This window comes from Aptenodytes forsteri, unplaced genomic scaffold, assembly GCF_000699145.1.
Source record: "Aptenodytes forsteri isolate BGI_AS27 unplaced genomic scaffold, ASM69914v1 Scaffold1, whole genome shotgun sequence".
Lineage (NCBI taxonomy): Eukaryota > Metazoa > Chordata > Aves > Sphenisciformes > Spheniscidae > Aptenodytes > Aptenodytes forsteri.
This window is the reverse complement of record NW_008795035.1, coordinates 4,474,427-4,491,122: the sequence shown is the minus strand read 5'-3', so window position 1 is coordinate 4,491,122 and position 16,696 is coordinate 4,474,427. Positions and strand designations below refer to the sequence as shown.

Sequence of the window (16,696 nt, the reverse complement as noted above, 5' to 3'; positions counted from 1 at the left end):
TATCTAAATTTTGTTTGGATTTTTGGACCAGCTCTGCATTACTTAGACTATGAGTCAACTGCAATCCTCCACTCAACTCAGTACACATCTTGAGGTTTTTCAAACCCGACTGATAAACAGAATTACAGATTTGTTACACAATATGTATCAGAGTGCAAAAATGCAATCGTATTTGCATTCTCAAAAACAATAAAATTGAGAGCAGCACATTTTTTTAATCTAAGGATAAAATACAACCAACAAGTCACAATGCATAAGCTTCTGCACTGAATGCATCATTGGCCAAAAAAAAAAAAAAAGTGGAGCTGGTCATACACATATTATGAACCGCAATACACAGCAAATTTCTTCAAAATATTCTTTTGTCCGTTTGGGGAACTTTTTCTCTCTTTTAAAAGAATAAAAGTTTAAAACATGGCATATAACCACACATGTGAAACAGCTCCCTTCCTGAAGGGGGATGACTAAGAAGAATAGAAAAAACCCCATCAAAAAAAAAAAAAAAGATGAATGTTGGAGGAGGCATGGAGGGAGAGTTTATCCATGAGGCAGAATGCTCACAAGCAAATGACATAAAATGAAAAAAAAACCAAAAACAAAAAAACCCAGGACTTGCAGTAGCTAGCTTTTCTTTTTTTAAAATTTTGACTAAAATCTTGAAAATATGTCCAAGACTTTCTCTGTCCAGTATATGTGAAAGCCACCTTTGCCTCTACGTTACATCCTCATCACGTCAAAGAATCTCAATCCTTCCAACAAAAAAAAGAACAGGTCATTATCAGCGACAGAACAGCCAGAAAGTGATGGCCTCAGTGTAGTCTTCTCTGATAACTAGAGTATATATCCAGAAAAGCAGACAAAGCAGGAATGGCACTGCTGTGCTACACCAGTACCTGAGCACAAACTCTTGTTTCAGATACATTTAAGGACAGAACTCAAAGCAAAACTGCACCATCTAGTGTCTGGTAAATCCGTAAGCGCAATGCATCTTCTCCCTGAATTCAAACTTAGTGCAAGAAAGATTTTTGGTGGAAGATTCATAGATAAGCGTGGTAAGAAAAAAATGAAGTAAATCTAGGAAGTGTGTGAGAGATTCATAGATAAGCGTGGTAAGAAAAAACTGAAGTAAATCTAGGAAGTGTGTGAAAAACCCAAGATAGTAGTAAAGCTTTCAAATATTACGACTGCAACACTACCATTTTTTGCACAAAGATTTAACAATCACAACCAGTCTAATTTAGTAGAAAGATTAGTATTTTCTGTATTACTTCACTGTACGGTGACAATCCCAGAAAAACATAAAATGGCCAGTTAATACAAAAGTTGACTACTGAAAATGCTCCAGAGGCTTAGAGGGATGAAAGGTTTAGATGAACCCCATTCTTATAAACTCATCAGAAAAGCACATTTTTTCTTCTGTAAAAAAGCAGACGGCTTCAGCTAAAAGTAGTCCACTTAAGGATGTCAGGGAGATGAAATCAAGAAGGATCTACCCCTCAAAGAAAATAAGATGGTCATTAAACAATAAAAAGCTGTAACAAAAAAAATCTTCCAAATGTCCCAGAAGAAAATCTCTTGAAGTGCATTAATGCCTTTCACTTCACTGCAAAAAGTTAGTCAAGGTTTAGACTACTTTAATTAACCCATTTTATTTTGCACTTGCAATGGACTGGATGATCGCTTAGCTATTATGCCAGATTTGATGGGAAGTGTTTCTTGGGGCAAACGCAAGCTGTTATGATCACGTCAACACAACCTTTCTGAAAAACTAAGAAAGCATTACAACTCAATCGTATTTTCAACCAAACATCCTGAAACAGCATACAATGTATACATTAGGATGATATATTTGGACAAAAGTACTATTCTCCAACAAACGTGTTTTTTACTCCTCAACAAATTTGTTAAATCTTCTAAAACTAGTAAGATTAAACAAATCATCTCTTTAACTCATTCAAAAAATCTCTACTCGCTGAAAAGATTTTATTGCATCTCAAGAATTCGTGAATTATTTTCGCAGGTCTAAAACAATTTATCCACGCTTGCAACTAACTTTTTTTCCTAAAAGTATCTAATATAGATCAGAAAGTTAAATGTTACATTTTCGTACCTTGGTTTATTGTGTGGTAATGCCTTTGCATCAACAGCAAACATTTTGGAAACAAAGATGATAACCGGGGCTGTTCCTTCACTACTGCATTTCATAAAAGCTGAAGAAACATAAAAAGGAAGTGAGTTGCACAATTTTTTCCGAACAGTATGGACAAAACGATGGCTTTCCATGCATTTTATAGGAATTACTGTTTATTTCCTATTTCAGTGGATAATATGCTAAAGAAAAATTAACAGGAAAAGTAGAAAATTACTCTAGCCTAATCATTTGATAACACTGCCCATATCTTCAAGTCTGTTTCACAATAAAAAGCGCAAAATTGTAAAAATCGAACTCTTCATAACAAACTACATATACTCCAACTAAACATATTGTTTTGATATTTAAAGTTCAGTTCATAGGCTGGTTTAGATTAGAATGAAAAACAGAGAACAGCTTAGCATTAAGACCAAGCTATTTATTCAGTACCTCAAAGTATTCTCCCTCCTTTCAAACTAAAGGAGAAAGTCCTGCAAATGTCCAGACGCTCATGTCTTCACAAGATCGTAACAACTTAACCGCAAGAATGGATATTCCTCAAAGGATGAAAGATTCACACAAAACTCATTCAATAGTTAGGAAATTCCCATGAACTATTTTTTTCATCTAACTTGGAACACATTATCAAATCCAAAACAGACAATACCATTCAAAACTTTTAACAACATAGAAAATAAATCGTCTTCTCCTACACTTCCCCCTTTTATCTATGTATGAAAAGACTATATTGTAAAATGCTTAGGCAAACAAAGTGCAATACTACTACTAAAAATTAGCAAGATATTAATTAAACATGAAGTACACTATTTTTTCATAACCAAGAGCGGTAAGATCCAAGTGTACAGAGGCAAATTTCTTCTAATTAACTTATACTGAGACAGTATTGAATGCTGTTTGGAGAATACAACGTTTTTAAACGTTCAGTAAAGGATGAAAATATCAGTTGCCTCACACTTGGGAAACAATTCCTACAGCCTGTCAATTTAACGTTCACATCTCATCTTAAATTGACATTTGATACCTCATCATTTTAGGACGAGAGGAAATGGCCTCAAGTTACGCCAGGGGAGGTTTAGATTGGATGTGAGGAAAAATTTCTTTACTGAAAGAGTGGTGAAACATTGGAACAGGCTGCCCAGGGAAGGGGTTGAGTCCCCATCCCTGGAGGTATTTAAAAGACGCGTAGATGAGGCACTTAGGGACATGGTTTAGTGGGCATGGTGGTGTTGGGTTGATGGTTGGACTCGATCTTAGAGGTCTTTTCCAACCTCAATGATTCTATGATCCCTTTAGATTTCTTGAAGCTCTCTTCAAAACATTGTTCTATAAACACCTTCCACTACACATACAAAGTTAAGCAATGTTTTTAACTGTTACTAGCTTAAGCATGGTATCTTCTTGTAATTTTTACTAAACTACCTCTTGAAATATCAGAGAACATTTACTACCTTACAACAAAATGGTATTCTGCTATATTCTGTTCAGTTAGAAAGAATGTTTGCAGAACAACAAAATCATACACATAAGGCCTATTTGTCCCCTACAAACCTATCTGAAAAGATCATTGGGGAACGTTCTTTTTCAGACTACCAAATCTGGGGGAAAAACATCACTTGCTTTTATACAGAACTTCCTACCCCACAGAGGAGATTACCCCATATACATGTAGAAATATGAGCTTTGCTCACCACTGAGCATTACATCCATATCATCGGTTTCAACTTTGATTTTCAATTCTGCTAAATACTTAATTCAGCTTCATCAGTTCTCATCTGTCTTTCAGGAAAAGAACTCAGTAGAAGTTCTCCTTTCCAAGGCATCACAATTGTTATGAAGGACATACATGAACACAGAGTTTATGTTTATAAATAATTCAAAGACAGAAAAAGGAATATGAGCATCTTACAAGCTCTCCTGCATCCTGTACACCAAGTCTATTTTCATTACTGCCTATATACAGTTCTTTCACTGCCTATAGCAAAGTTAAATCATTGAACGTGGTCATTCCAGCCCCTATTACAATTTTATAGCACAGGACTTGGTGACTATGAAACTTCCTCTTGCTTGCTTTTACATATAGACATCCCAATGTTCAACACAACAGCATCTGAATATAGCACTAAACCCTTCCTGAGGAGGAACTCTTAGTTAAAGCTGGAAACTCTGCCAGAACTGGACATGAAATCGTGATCTCAATGAAGTCAATGGCAAAACTTAAACTAACTTCAAAATATCAGGATTTCATATCTTCATTTAACACTCTGGGTAACAAGATATATTTGTTGCTCTGGAAGTCTTTTGGCTCTCGTTTTTATTTGCTAATATTTTATCATTCTGGAATATTATGAAATAACTAAGAAATCAAGTTATACCTTGAGCTATGGAAATGTTGAAGAAATTAATGACAATGTTTGTAGTAACAGCTAAGCTACATCTTACTAATTTCTTTTCAGTACACAAACTACTTAGCAATAAATTCAACAAAAAATGTTTTTTATTTTAAATTACCAAAAGCTGGGCCTAGTTAATCAATACACTTGTAAATAATGAAATCCAAATTCAAACCCCTACTGGCTAAAAATTAATCATTTTAATATAGAAGTTGGTAAAATATTCAATTCTCAATTACATGATAACGTCTACTGTTTAGAACTAAAACCAAATATTAACCTCATATCCTTCCAAAATCCCCACTTTCAGAGTCTTAGGCTTTACATCACCTGCAGCTTGAGTTGCCTAAAAACCATGAATATATGGGATTGAAGAAAAACGTATGGCCATAAAAATAAGACATAATACTATGGCACGTCACTGACAAACATCAACAAAGCTACTACAAGTAAAATAATTATAAGTCTAAGTAGAGATTACTACGCATCTTATGAACCAAAGACAAACAAAACCACCAAGATAGAAATAACCTTCATGTTAATGGGAGAACACCTACTCACCACTTTTCAGTTCCTGAGTTTCTGGTGGCAAAGAATCAAACGTTCTAGCTCCAACACACATCAGCTTTTCCACTCTCTCTGCAGTGATGTCAAGAGGACTGGGAAGTTTATTACACACCATGGCTAAAACACATTGCTAAGGATATATATTTATATATTTATATTTCCTTACTGAATGCAAATAAAAGGAAGACAAATGCTTTCAATGTTTGTTTCTTTAAATCAATCTCACGCGCTAACTGCCAGCAACAACAGATAGCTAAAATCCAGCTCTGTCTGTTACAGTGCACACAGCTCCCTCTCAAGTCAGCAACAATTTCTGGCATTTATCCAAGGGCAGAACGGACAGTTAAGTAGGGGTGGCTCACCCTATGTACAATTGGGAAACGAAGAATAGCACAATTGGGGCAAGATTTGAGAACTAATTAGTATTTATACATCAATAAATTGTGCATGCCTGCTATACTATAATGTGTATTATATTATAAATGATGAGAAGATGGTCTACACAGCAGACAAACAGCAAAGGCTGATCTTGGATTAAGAATGCATATGCCTAAAACATTGCAACAGATACTTACAGAGGCTCATGGACAGGAGAGCTAAGATACTATTATAACAAAGAGATTGGTTTATCCTTCAGGAAAAACACTAAAATTTGTATATAAAACTACATAACAAAAGTGTATTGTTAAACTACCTCCAGTTTCATAACTTACTTTCCTAAAAAAAGGATGTGTGCAAAAGCACAAAGTTGGTAGAAACGTAAGACTAATTGTAGATATGTAACTTAGTATTACAAGTGAGAAAATAGGTCCAGCTAGCATAGGCACAGATGTGAAAAAAGAACAAATCATACCAAGTCACACATTGAAATATGTGAGCACTCTTTGAAGTCTGAGAACTACCACTAGAACAAAAAGTAGTATCTTCCTTAAGGATACAGAGGACTGCATCAGATATCGGTAGCCACTGGCTACAAATGGCATTAAGATGAACTTTAGGGTCTGCATGCCGTGACTCCCGTGCACCAATTTTCAATCCCAAAGAGGTAACTATCTTTTCAATTTTTTCTTTGTCTCTGTAAGGAAAATAATAAATAGATTAAAAAAACACAGTAGCAATACATAACAAGCGTCTACAACATTTCTTGTTTGAGTATTTAAAAAATCACCATAGCACACTGAAAGAGATTCCATGAAAACTTTATAGATCTCCTCACCTTTTCATAACAGCTTCATACAGACTCCATATGTTGTCCAGCACCAACTGCACGAACAAAGGTTTCTTTCCTTTTGACTGGCAGAACAGAAACATACAGGTAATTACCAGCAATCCCTCACTTTCACAATAGGCTTAAGACTGCACTTTTAACTGACCATTTTCCTAAATAGCATGTAAAACCTTTATTCAAACTCAAGACAGTTACCTGTTTCTACACAAGATCACTACTTCAACAGTCTGTCTTACAAGGATGGTATAAGGCACAAAATAAACATGAAATTGAAAAGTGAAGGACAAGGGTTTCAGTTTCAGAAAAAGAGCCTGACAAATACAGAACATGTCTACCTTGAGCCTGGTTATCACCCTTTTTATAACTATTAATCCTCACAAAACACAAAAAAAGTCATCATTAAATGAAAACAGGGAAACTCCCTTCTCCCCTCTTAACTCTTAGTGGTGGAAACGCTTAATATAAGAGAAGCGTAGTTTTCAGGCCAGGGTTTTGGTAGAGCATTCAATGGAATCTCACTAAGGCAAAAAAGATTTTCTAAATCCTAAACTAAATGTGAATATCCTAAATCCTTAGCTGTTGAAGGACTCTTCAAATAAGACAGAGACCTACTCACTACTCTGGTTTCTACATTGTTAGTCTTCCATTCACCTTGTGTGTTTCGCTCTATGCTGAATCCTTGAAGCTGGAATGGCCCTTATTTTGTGAACAGAGACATTTAAGAGCAACTGTGAGCACTGTTAGATGAGATTTCCTCCATGTAGCTTTTGAATGGTCAATTCTGGAACGTTCTCTTCTCCAAGGGCTGATGCAAGGCTATCCTAGTGAATTTATACTTCCACTAATGTTGAGTGAAAAGGTACTGAGGTCAATTTTCAGAATACACCATGAGGAACAGAATAAAAAAACCCAAAACAAAATAGAAACCAGGTAATATTTCTGACAACCTCCCTACCTGATCGCCTTTCATTATCTTCTTTGCTTTTGTATTTAGATAATAATCTCCCCATAAAGTCTTCAGAAGTACTGCAGCCTTGATTCCAATCTTTTGGCTGTACAGTTTGGCAAAATGCTCAATGCTGAAAGGAAACAAAATGCATCTTGATAAACGTGTCATGCTGTTTACATGTGCATATCAGCCTAAGCAACGGACAGCTTACATGAAAATACACACAAATCTCAAATCCTTGTTTTACTCCCATTTTTCCAATTGCCTTCACTTTAGCTCACACTGTGTAACATTTACACCTGCAAAAATATTTAGCCATAACGGCTCAAAAATGTCAGCAGTATTTGTATGTTTTTGTTTTGTTTCAAGTCAGCTTCAAGGCTGAACCTGTTGATTTGAAATAAGTATTTGTGTACTTACCCCCCCCAGTAAAAACTCAAAAGCATAACACAAAAGTTCTAAATATTTATGTTATGACTCTCAAATTTATTCTGCAAAAGATGTCCAACACATTTTACTATGGTCTGTGACCAGAACGGTACAAGTTAAAAATCAAGTACTCTTTTGAGCCACACTGGAGCCATCAGATGGTGGTAATTATTTTTTAAATTTACTACTTAGGGCACTTGTTGTTTCAATCATTGCTTTAATAATGAGTAAAACCCAGAAAATAATATAAAACTGTAATGAACAAAATTGTGTCATAAAGCCAATTGTGTTGTTCAGTAGCCTCCATGAGTTAATAAAAGCAGGCTGCTTACGACTTACAGAGGGTGTCCTGAACATTCTATGGTTTCCTTGCTGAAAATGTTCAGTGAGCAGTAATAGAAAAAATTTCCACGTATTTGCTCCTTGTGCACACAGAAACAAAAATACACGTTTACAATCGGAACAATCCTATTTACAGAACAATGATATTTGATAATCTGTTCTTTGAAATCCAGATTTCTCAGATTTCTACACACCTAAAAAAAGACCTGCCCATGTCAGCAAGACGTAAGCTATGAGTTCTGAACTAAGACCAAAAGGGAGATTTTTTCCCAGAAACTACCCCAAACTCTGAACAGGGGGAGAACCTTCAAGATTCTTGTGCCAGCAGCTCCTGCATATGTATTTACGGCATTCTTTCAACACTTGAGGATTATGAGAAAAGCATATTTACTAATTGCACTGGATGAGGCCGGCACTGCCTAACGGCTTAATTTTTTCTGCCATGACAAGTTGTAATACCTTTAGGAACAGAACCCACAACCATGTAACAGCAGTCAAGGCTTGTCCTGATTAAGAAAATGCTCCACTGATCCGTATTTCACCAGATTGTAATGCTGGCAGTCCAGAAGTACCTCCTGAAACTAATTACGGAAAATGTTCCTTTTTCCCTCCCATTGTATGATTTATCAGAACCAGGGCCTGCCAGTTCATCATAAGAAACAAAGTAGTATCAGAAAGCCAACAATCTTCATTCAGCTTCAACAAATACATTGAAACATTTTCAAGATGCGAGGGGAAAAATGGAGAATTAGGACAGGTACAAATAAGAAACCTAGCAGATAGGAGCCCTGTTATTTGTCCAAGCTGTAGGCACATTTTGTGGGATAGAGAATAGATTAACACAAATTAGTTTACTGTACAATGTATAAACAGTCTGATCCAGACCCAGCAGCAGAATACTAACACCCCTTGCTTAAGTTAGATGCATGTTTTTGGCTGAGATACAATCTTGTACATGGATAGTTCAATTAATATAATCCTTAAAAAGTTTCAAGATATAAAGCAGAAGGGGATTAAAATTTGGGGAATCTTCGCAAACATGGTTTTTAGTCTCATATTCAATAAAAAGCATTGAAGTTTGTTAAGTTCATCTTGTGTCGGTATAGTATTGGCAAAGAATAAACAGAAAGCCTATCAATCCTCTCTAGTATACCAATATAACAATCACAAAAATAAGGACAGGTCATATGTGGCCCATTTCTTCCCTCCATTTGAAGCTAAATTACAACCAATATTTAGATTTCAGCCTTATAGAAACTCTGCAAGTAAGGTTCAAGCATTTCAAGTAAGGTTCAAGCATTTCAAGTGGCAGGTACATAGCAAATACAGAGAAATGGCTAAAGCTTGACCAGTTATCATTCCACTTCACATTATCCTAGCATATATCGTTAATCATCTATCACACATTCCACTCTGCAGAAATATCGGTTACTAACATATATCAACTGCTAAAAGCTTTAGGGGAAAAAATAATAATAATGAAAAAATTAACACAAGGTATTATCTTTGAAAACAGCAAATTAGAGACTCCCAAGCCCTAAGCACTGTTTTAGAGAAATTTTCTTCTCCACCTCTCTGTATATACACCAATGTTATTACAAAAGAGACACATAACCTGGAAGTACATCAGTAAACTCCTGTGTCAAACAGTTCAAATTAAAGTATTCTTTGCTAAAATTCTGAGCTGGAGAAACAAATCAACTTTCTGCCACATTTGTACGAAATTTAATTCTCTCCGCAGAGAAATTATCAGAGGAAAAGAGATCATGAAAGGAAGATAGCTATCTGAATTCTCACTTTTACAAAAATAACCATTATATTCACCTAACATTTAAGAACAACATGCTTGCTTTCTCATTTACAAAGGTGATCATAGGGTGTTTATGACCACAGGCTTATATCAGAATGGAGTTCTGTAACCTATAAAATCTTAATAGTTGATGATTTACTTGCAAGTATCAAGTAGCTTGAGCTAAAGAAATAGCGTCTAAATTGCTTTTGAGCTTATAATTCTACTTATGCTAAAAAAGTACCCCACTAATTAATTTTCTTTAAGAAACATTTTTCTTAATGTTTAGCATTCCCTGACAGCATATTTAGAATACTAATACTAAACCTAGGCCACCTTTGAACTTCCCAAAACAAAAACTTAGCTTTTTGTTTTCATTTATTCCCTTCCACAGGCTTTGTCAGTATCCAAAACAAAACTAAGTTGCAAATTGCCCAATCTTTTTCCATACAGGACAAAAATAGCAGAGAGCTATAAATCATTTCAACACCTGCTAAAGAAAATGTTCTTATTCTGACTCCGAACTTGAACAAGTTCGTAACAGTTGCATCCCAAATACTCTGTATAACAACAGTTTACTACCATAATCCATTTTTTCCATGTCATTTCAATGAAAAGTTACAAGTCAGGAAAGCTAAAGCCTACAGAAATCAAAATACTGTTTCCCTGCACACCATAAAACAGAAGAGTGACTGTGGGCACCATATGGGAATGGAGGACTTTAGATAACATGTGTGTTAATGTGCAGATCACCAAAGCTATCAGAAAACCCCCTCTAGCCTTCAGAAATTAAAAGGTCTCCCCTCACAGCCATCCTCCATGAAAATATCTCTTTCAGACTAAAGAATATTCCAACATGTCAGAACTTGAATATTTGTTTTTGATTTCCTTTACACCACTTACACTCCGATTTTTTTTTTTTTATAAATGGTTATTATTCATGGCAGATAATTAAACTAAAATAACCCATTTTATTTTCCCTTTCCTCTGCAGCGATAAGAAATATTTGTGTTAGACTACAAACTATGCATGGAACTTTATTTAAGACCTTGACTTTGACTTAAAAATCCTGGAGCTGATTTTTTTTTTAAAGGTTTTGCAATATTAAAGATGTGCACTGTATTACTGTAGCGTGTATCTTTTTAATTATATTTTCATGATGAAGACAACGACTCCACCTTGTGGCAAGCAATCAGAATGTGTGTAGTCTTTACACTAGCCTGCTGCGCTTTGAAACTAATTACTAAGAACAGGACTGAAAAACAGAACCGATCACCAACTCAAATACAGTAATCCAAAAATTTTCTAAAATTGTTCTATCCCCAAATTCTTACGCTTAATTAAACATCTCTGCAATGCTCTTTAGCGACTGCTGAAACAGAAATATAAAGATAGTAGGTAACAAGAGATAAGAAATGCACCTGAATGAAGAACAGACAAAAGCTAGATTAAGACCGATGAGCATAAACACTTGAGAACAAATGCATAATTTCAAGGACAAGCCAAAGTCTGGTGCAGAAAAAACAGATCACAGTAATGCTGTGACCCAGAATTGTCTGGGCCAAACTGGACAGCTGAAACTACTGCCCTGATGCCAGCTGCCTGCCTTATGCTTGTTATGAATGTCACTGTCCCTGTAGCTGGAAGGTCCAACCTACTTGTGAAACAGCTCCTGTACTGCTGCAGTTTTTGGCTTAGTCTATTACAGCCTATCAGGTGTCATCAATTAATAAAATACTAAGTTTACCAGGCTAGGCTGGACACTACAGTGGGCTCAGCAGCTGCTGTGTAAGTAAAACAGGGGTTCCCGTCACATAGATGACAAAGCTGGTAGTATTTTCAGCTGTCCAGTGTTAATAATATATTAGAACTGATTATATACAGTTGCATATCACAGAAAAATATAAAACACATCTTTAGAAACATGAAGCAACTGAAAACACTTTAAGATTAATTCCAGTAATCAATTAAAAAAAGACAGTAACTAAATCCCAGACTTACCCAAAACCCCAGCCATCAATTGCACTGGCAAACACCACATTTCCATGGTCTGGTGAAAAATAAAGATGTGAATCATCAGTATCTTCCAGTCCAGCACTCCAGTCATAAATTTGATCTCCTGGTGCAGTGTCCGAAATACTTTCACTTTCTGTTTCTTTCTCAGCTCTTTCTTCTAAGACTTTAGAGGTAAAGAGTGCTCCAGTGATTGCATTGACCTACAGAAGGATATGTAAAAACACCCTAAGATTTGTTCACTCTTTCACAACCCTTGCAATTAAAATGCAATTCCCCACCTTCCAAAATATAAAAGAGATTTTTTTTTTTAAACAAGATAGCATGCCTGTGATTCATTCTGCAATTTAAAATACAGACCTTGTGTATCTAATCCTGCCCATTTGAAGACAACGGGACTTTGATGAGACTAACATTTCGACTTAAACACTGTCTACTTTCCAAGTCAAAGTCGGCCACATCAGGATTGAATCAGATTTAGAGTATCATGTGTAATACACTTTGTTTCTCAGAACAAGGCATGGTGAAATAGGAACTTGCTACTGCCAACAAACAACAAAGGAGGGCAAAGGGAAACCAGGCAGGTAAGTGCTTAAAAGTGAGCTCTGGGGGGAAAAAAGTTTGAAGGCAGCTTAACTTACAACTTAAAAGATGAATTAACTTTATCCCCTGCATAAATCCATCAATATCAGGAGCAGTCTAAAGATATTATTTGTCTACCTCCAAAGAAGTTTAAGCAATTTAACAGGAAGAACAAAACATTCAGCATATTACTTCTAAAAATGAAGACTTCCTGATGACCTGTCAAGAAGCATTTAATACTCCTTTCTCTATCACGGGCATTCTGAATGAACCTCAAAACCAACTAGAAATAAAATGTATCTCAATGTTAAAAATTAGACTCGACGTTATAGTGCTTATGTACCTCAATGTTAAAAATTAGACTCGACGTTATAGTGCTTATCCCACAAAGTAAGAAGAAAACGGTTCTGCTGCTCTAAATTTATTCTAGCTATAAGGCACTGAAAATTACAGTCTCTCTCAATTCAAGAATGGAGAAGAGGGGGAAGAAAAAAACCTCAACAAAATCTTCTGTGTGAACATGACACTATAGCATGAGTACCTGTTCTAAGATATTCTTAAGGTGCAAGTATGCTTCCTGAGGGGTGAGCTTGAGCTCCACAATCAAGCGATCGATTTTATTAATCACCAATACTGGACGTATATTTTCTAGCCATGCTTGCCGTAGAACTGCTTGAGTCTATTAAGAAGGAAATAGTTAAAAAAAATCCATTACAGAAAGCTTGATACCACAAAAGAGATGGAACGTTAAAATAAACAACAATATAATTCTAAAATTTAATTAAAAATGTAATAAAGGACAGGTTGACATTCAAACCAGAAATTTGACTCCCATAGTACATAGTGTTAGTTATTACAGAATTCTGCAGAATGGCAGAATTTCATGGCAAACACACCCACAACAACAACAAAACCCTCTTTCTAAAAGTAAGCTATGGAAAAAAGCAATCTCAATGTTATTTTGTTTATTTTTTCACCTTCGATATCTTAGAAGCACATGTAAAGATATTAAATTTTTTCCCTTAAGACATTTATTTCTTCTCTATACAAATACTCCATTACCTGAAAAATTGCATACCCACTGTTTTAACCCTACCCCACTACACCCACTCACCAGCGCTGCTCAGTTTTTCAGCACAACTATGAAACTAACTACCCTCTTTCATACCTCAAGTACATTGTCATTTATTAGAAGTTTTACAAAACTTCTTAAACCAGCTCATCTTTTATTTCTACATAATAAACTTAAGACTTTGCTTACTCTGTCTTCTCTACCCTCTTTCTCTATTTAATATACTTTATTTCACCTGTGGACAGACTCCTTCAACAGCATCCACCACTATGATGCAACCATCACAGAGTCGGACAGCAGTAGATACTTCTGAAGAAAAATCCACGTGCCCTGGGGAGTCTATTAAATTAATCAGATACTCCTGATCACCTAGGATCAAACAATAAATTAATATTTCAGAACAGTTTTCAAAAAATATGTCTTTCAGCCACCCGGTTATACTGTTTAAGCTACTATTAATTTCTAAGGACCAAATCTGCAGTAACCATTACACTTAAGAAAAACTCGAATAGGACAGGAAGACTGTCAGCAGCATAACATCTAGTGGCTTGCGCCTAACTGGTTTTAATTTCACTCTTAATGCCAATCTTCATCTTTCAACGCCCAACTACCTTTGGGAAATTAAAACCAAAAACACACCAGCCAACCAAACAAGAAGAAAAACCCTAACCCTGAACCAGCTTGTAGTAGCATAACACAGAGATCACTGGCTAAAACACAAGTTAACTGCATTACAGTCTGCATTTTAAAGACAGATCATGACAGACTGTCATAAAAATAAACCCTACGTTCTTGATGAAATGCCTCATTTCAACCTTGTGATTTTTTTAAAACACGCTTTTGACTCCATATTACTAAAATATCTTCAATATATCAACACAGGAGAAGTTTTCAGTATTTTCTACATTACTCCCAAAAAATTCTGCTTAGCCGAGACTCCAGTCAATTTTTGATGAACTCACTGCATTTATCATCAGCCATAATCAAAATAAGACCAAATGACTTTCCTGTTTAAGAAGTTGTATTAGAGTCTAAATTTCAATAAAACAGAAAAACAACAGACGTAAAAGGTTCTAACCATTAAAAGTAAGGTCATTTCAGAGTCAACAATAAAACAGCCACAGTTTACAATACTTAGCTGGAAGATCATCGATTTCAACTATTTTTTATAATCAGCAGTAGCTGAAATGGAAAGACTAATGGTGGCTTTTCTGTTCATGCAATTTTTCTGTTAGTTATTCTTTTTTCTTCACAAGCCTGTTAGTAATGCATTCCATGTTTTTCATTCGCCTAGCTGAGGATAAGACTGGTGAGGAACATGGAGTCGCAACAAAGACGAGACTCTAACTACACTATAAAAAACCCTCTGAACAATTTATAGCAGATTATAACAGGCACCTTGACATACAAGTATAGTAAAGATAAGACTGTACAAAACCATTTAAAAATTTATTGTTTTTTTGAAGGAAGATCTTGCCTTTCAGTGACATTATTTCAAGACTTAAGATCAAAATATAAAGATTTAGATCTAAAATAAAACAATAAAGGTAACTAGTCTAATTGCCTCCCCTCAGAGATACAATTGAAGGTGGTTTTGCTAACCCTGAGATGGAACTTGATTATCTTGGTTAACAGGTGAATACATGCCTAAGTCTTTGCAGAATGATGGCCTAACACTGAGAAACACAAAAGCAAAAGTTGCATACAAAAAATCTCAACAGCAACAATGAAAAGACAGGGAAAATTAACAAAAATATATGTTAAAGTTTATACTTGCCAGCATCACCAACTTACCTTTCACAAAGTGCAGTGAAATTGCACTAGATTTCATTGTTATTCCTCGGATCTGTTCATCTTCTCTACTGTCTAGGTATCTCAGCTGAGTACAAAAACAAAAGAAGAAGTGATAAATCTGTAGAATTATCTTCACAAGTTACTTAGCAACTGTCAAAGAGCATGACCGTGAGAAAATGAGATTTAGCAAGAGTAGGAGTGGAATTTCCTTAATCATCACTGATTTACAATCCCAGCACATACACACCAAAATTTTGTTAAAAATGACAGTATAACTCTACCTTTCCTGCCAAGCGGCTAGAGATTATTCCATTGCTAGATATTAGACAATCAGCTAGAGTAGTTTTGCCTGAAAAGAAAAATAAAATTACATAGTTTAAATTAATACAGAAAATGGAAAAAGATGCAACGATATTATGAATGCTGATGACATCTAGTGTTCTGAGATATCAACAATAATAAAGGCTTTAAAATGCCACGAAAGGACAAACTAACTTTCAAAAAAATAAATCTGTTCATTCAACTTCACCTGTTAGGTACACAAAAATTTACTTTTGAAGCGTGGATGCAACGTTACCTGCCATGACCAGAAAAGCAAATGAAATCACAAACAGTACATCAGAACCTCAATATATCATGCAATTAGACAAAAGATTTGTGTCCTAAAACGAGCATTTATTATTTCCACCTACATAACAAACTCCTTCCATTAAGTAAACATAGAAATAGAACAGCCTACCTCACACACACATATATTTAATTCATGCCAACATTCAGCATCACAAAAGCAGGAAACATTCAGTTTCAACTCTTCCAAATTATTATAGCGTCACGCTTTCTCACGTTCTAAAAGATAAGCTGCATCAGGACAAAAGAAATGTGCATAAAGCAAATTTACGTCTCAGAATCAGGATTAAGACAGTTTAAAGCTAAATCCGTGAAAGCCTACTGCTTTAAAACAGCGACCGAAATATCTCGCCATCATTCGGACTAACACGCACACAAGTTTTCCTCACAAGGTTTCTGCCACTCACAAGCACGTGTCTTACCATGATCCACGTGGGCTAATATACAGATATTCCTGATTCCAGAAGTCTTCTTCTGGAGGCCGACCATCTTTTCCACGCTTGTGAGGACCATGGCTAGCTAATTCTGTGAACGGAGGAAAGCGTTTTATTTAGGAGGCAACTTAAGAAACGACTTTTTTTTTTTTTTATGAGGTAAGTCGTGATCAGGGAAACCTCCTCCGACACGCGGAGCACGTCGCGTTCCTCAGACACCATTTGTACTACACCTCGGATACCAGAAACTTACAGAACACGGGGCAAGAACCAGGGGGTTGGGGGTTCTGGTCAGTTTTTCGTTGTGTATGAACACAGAGCCGCCTGG

General features: G+C 35.7%; 1 protein-coding gene across 1 annotated transcript in view; it reads right to left on the bottom strand.

The window, feature by feature from the left end:
• EFL1 (elongation factor like GTPase 1) overlaps positions 1 to 16,659 on the bottom strand; it is an 85,506-nt gene extending 68,847 nt beyond the window's left edge. Inside the window, exons 1-12 of the mRNA XM_009276546.2 lie at positions 16,622 to 16,659; positions 16,357 to 16,459; positions 15,589 to 15,656; positions 15,308 to 15,392; positions 13,749 to 13,882; positions 12,983 to 13,120; positions 11,848 to 12,062; positions 7,293 to 7,416; positions 6,326 to 6,402; positions 6,048 to 6,184; positions 5,104 to 5,226; positions 2,111 to 2,210 (exon numbers count right to left, since the gene is read on the bottom strand). Coding sequence (XP_009274821.1) covers positions 2,111 to 2,210; positions 5,104 to 5,226; positions 6,048 to 6,184; positions 6,326 to 6,402; positions 7,293 to 7,416; positions 11,848 to 12,062; positions 12,983 to 13,120; positions 13,749 to 13,882; positions 15,308 to 15,392; positions 15,589 to 15,656; positions 16,357 to 16,447 — 1,292 coding nt within the window. The 5' untranslated portion in view covers positions 16,448 to 16,459; positions 16,622 to 16,659. The remainder of the gene's footprint in view (positions 1 to 2,110; positions 2,211 to 5,103; positions 5,227 to 6,047; positions 6,185 to 6,325; positions 6,403 to 7,292; positions 7,417 to 11,847; positions 12,063 to 12,982; positions 13,121 to 13,748; positions 13,883 to 15,307; positions 15,393 to 15,588; positions 15,657 to 16,356; positions 16,460 to 16,621) is intronic.
• Positions 16,660 to 16,696: the final 37 nt, after the last annotated feature.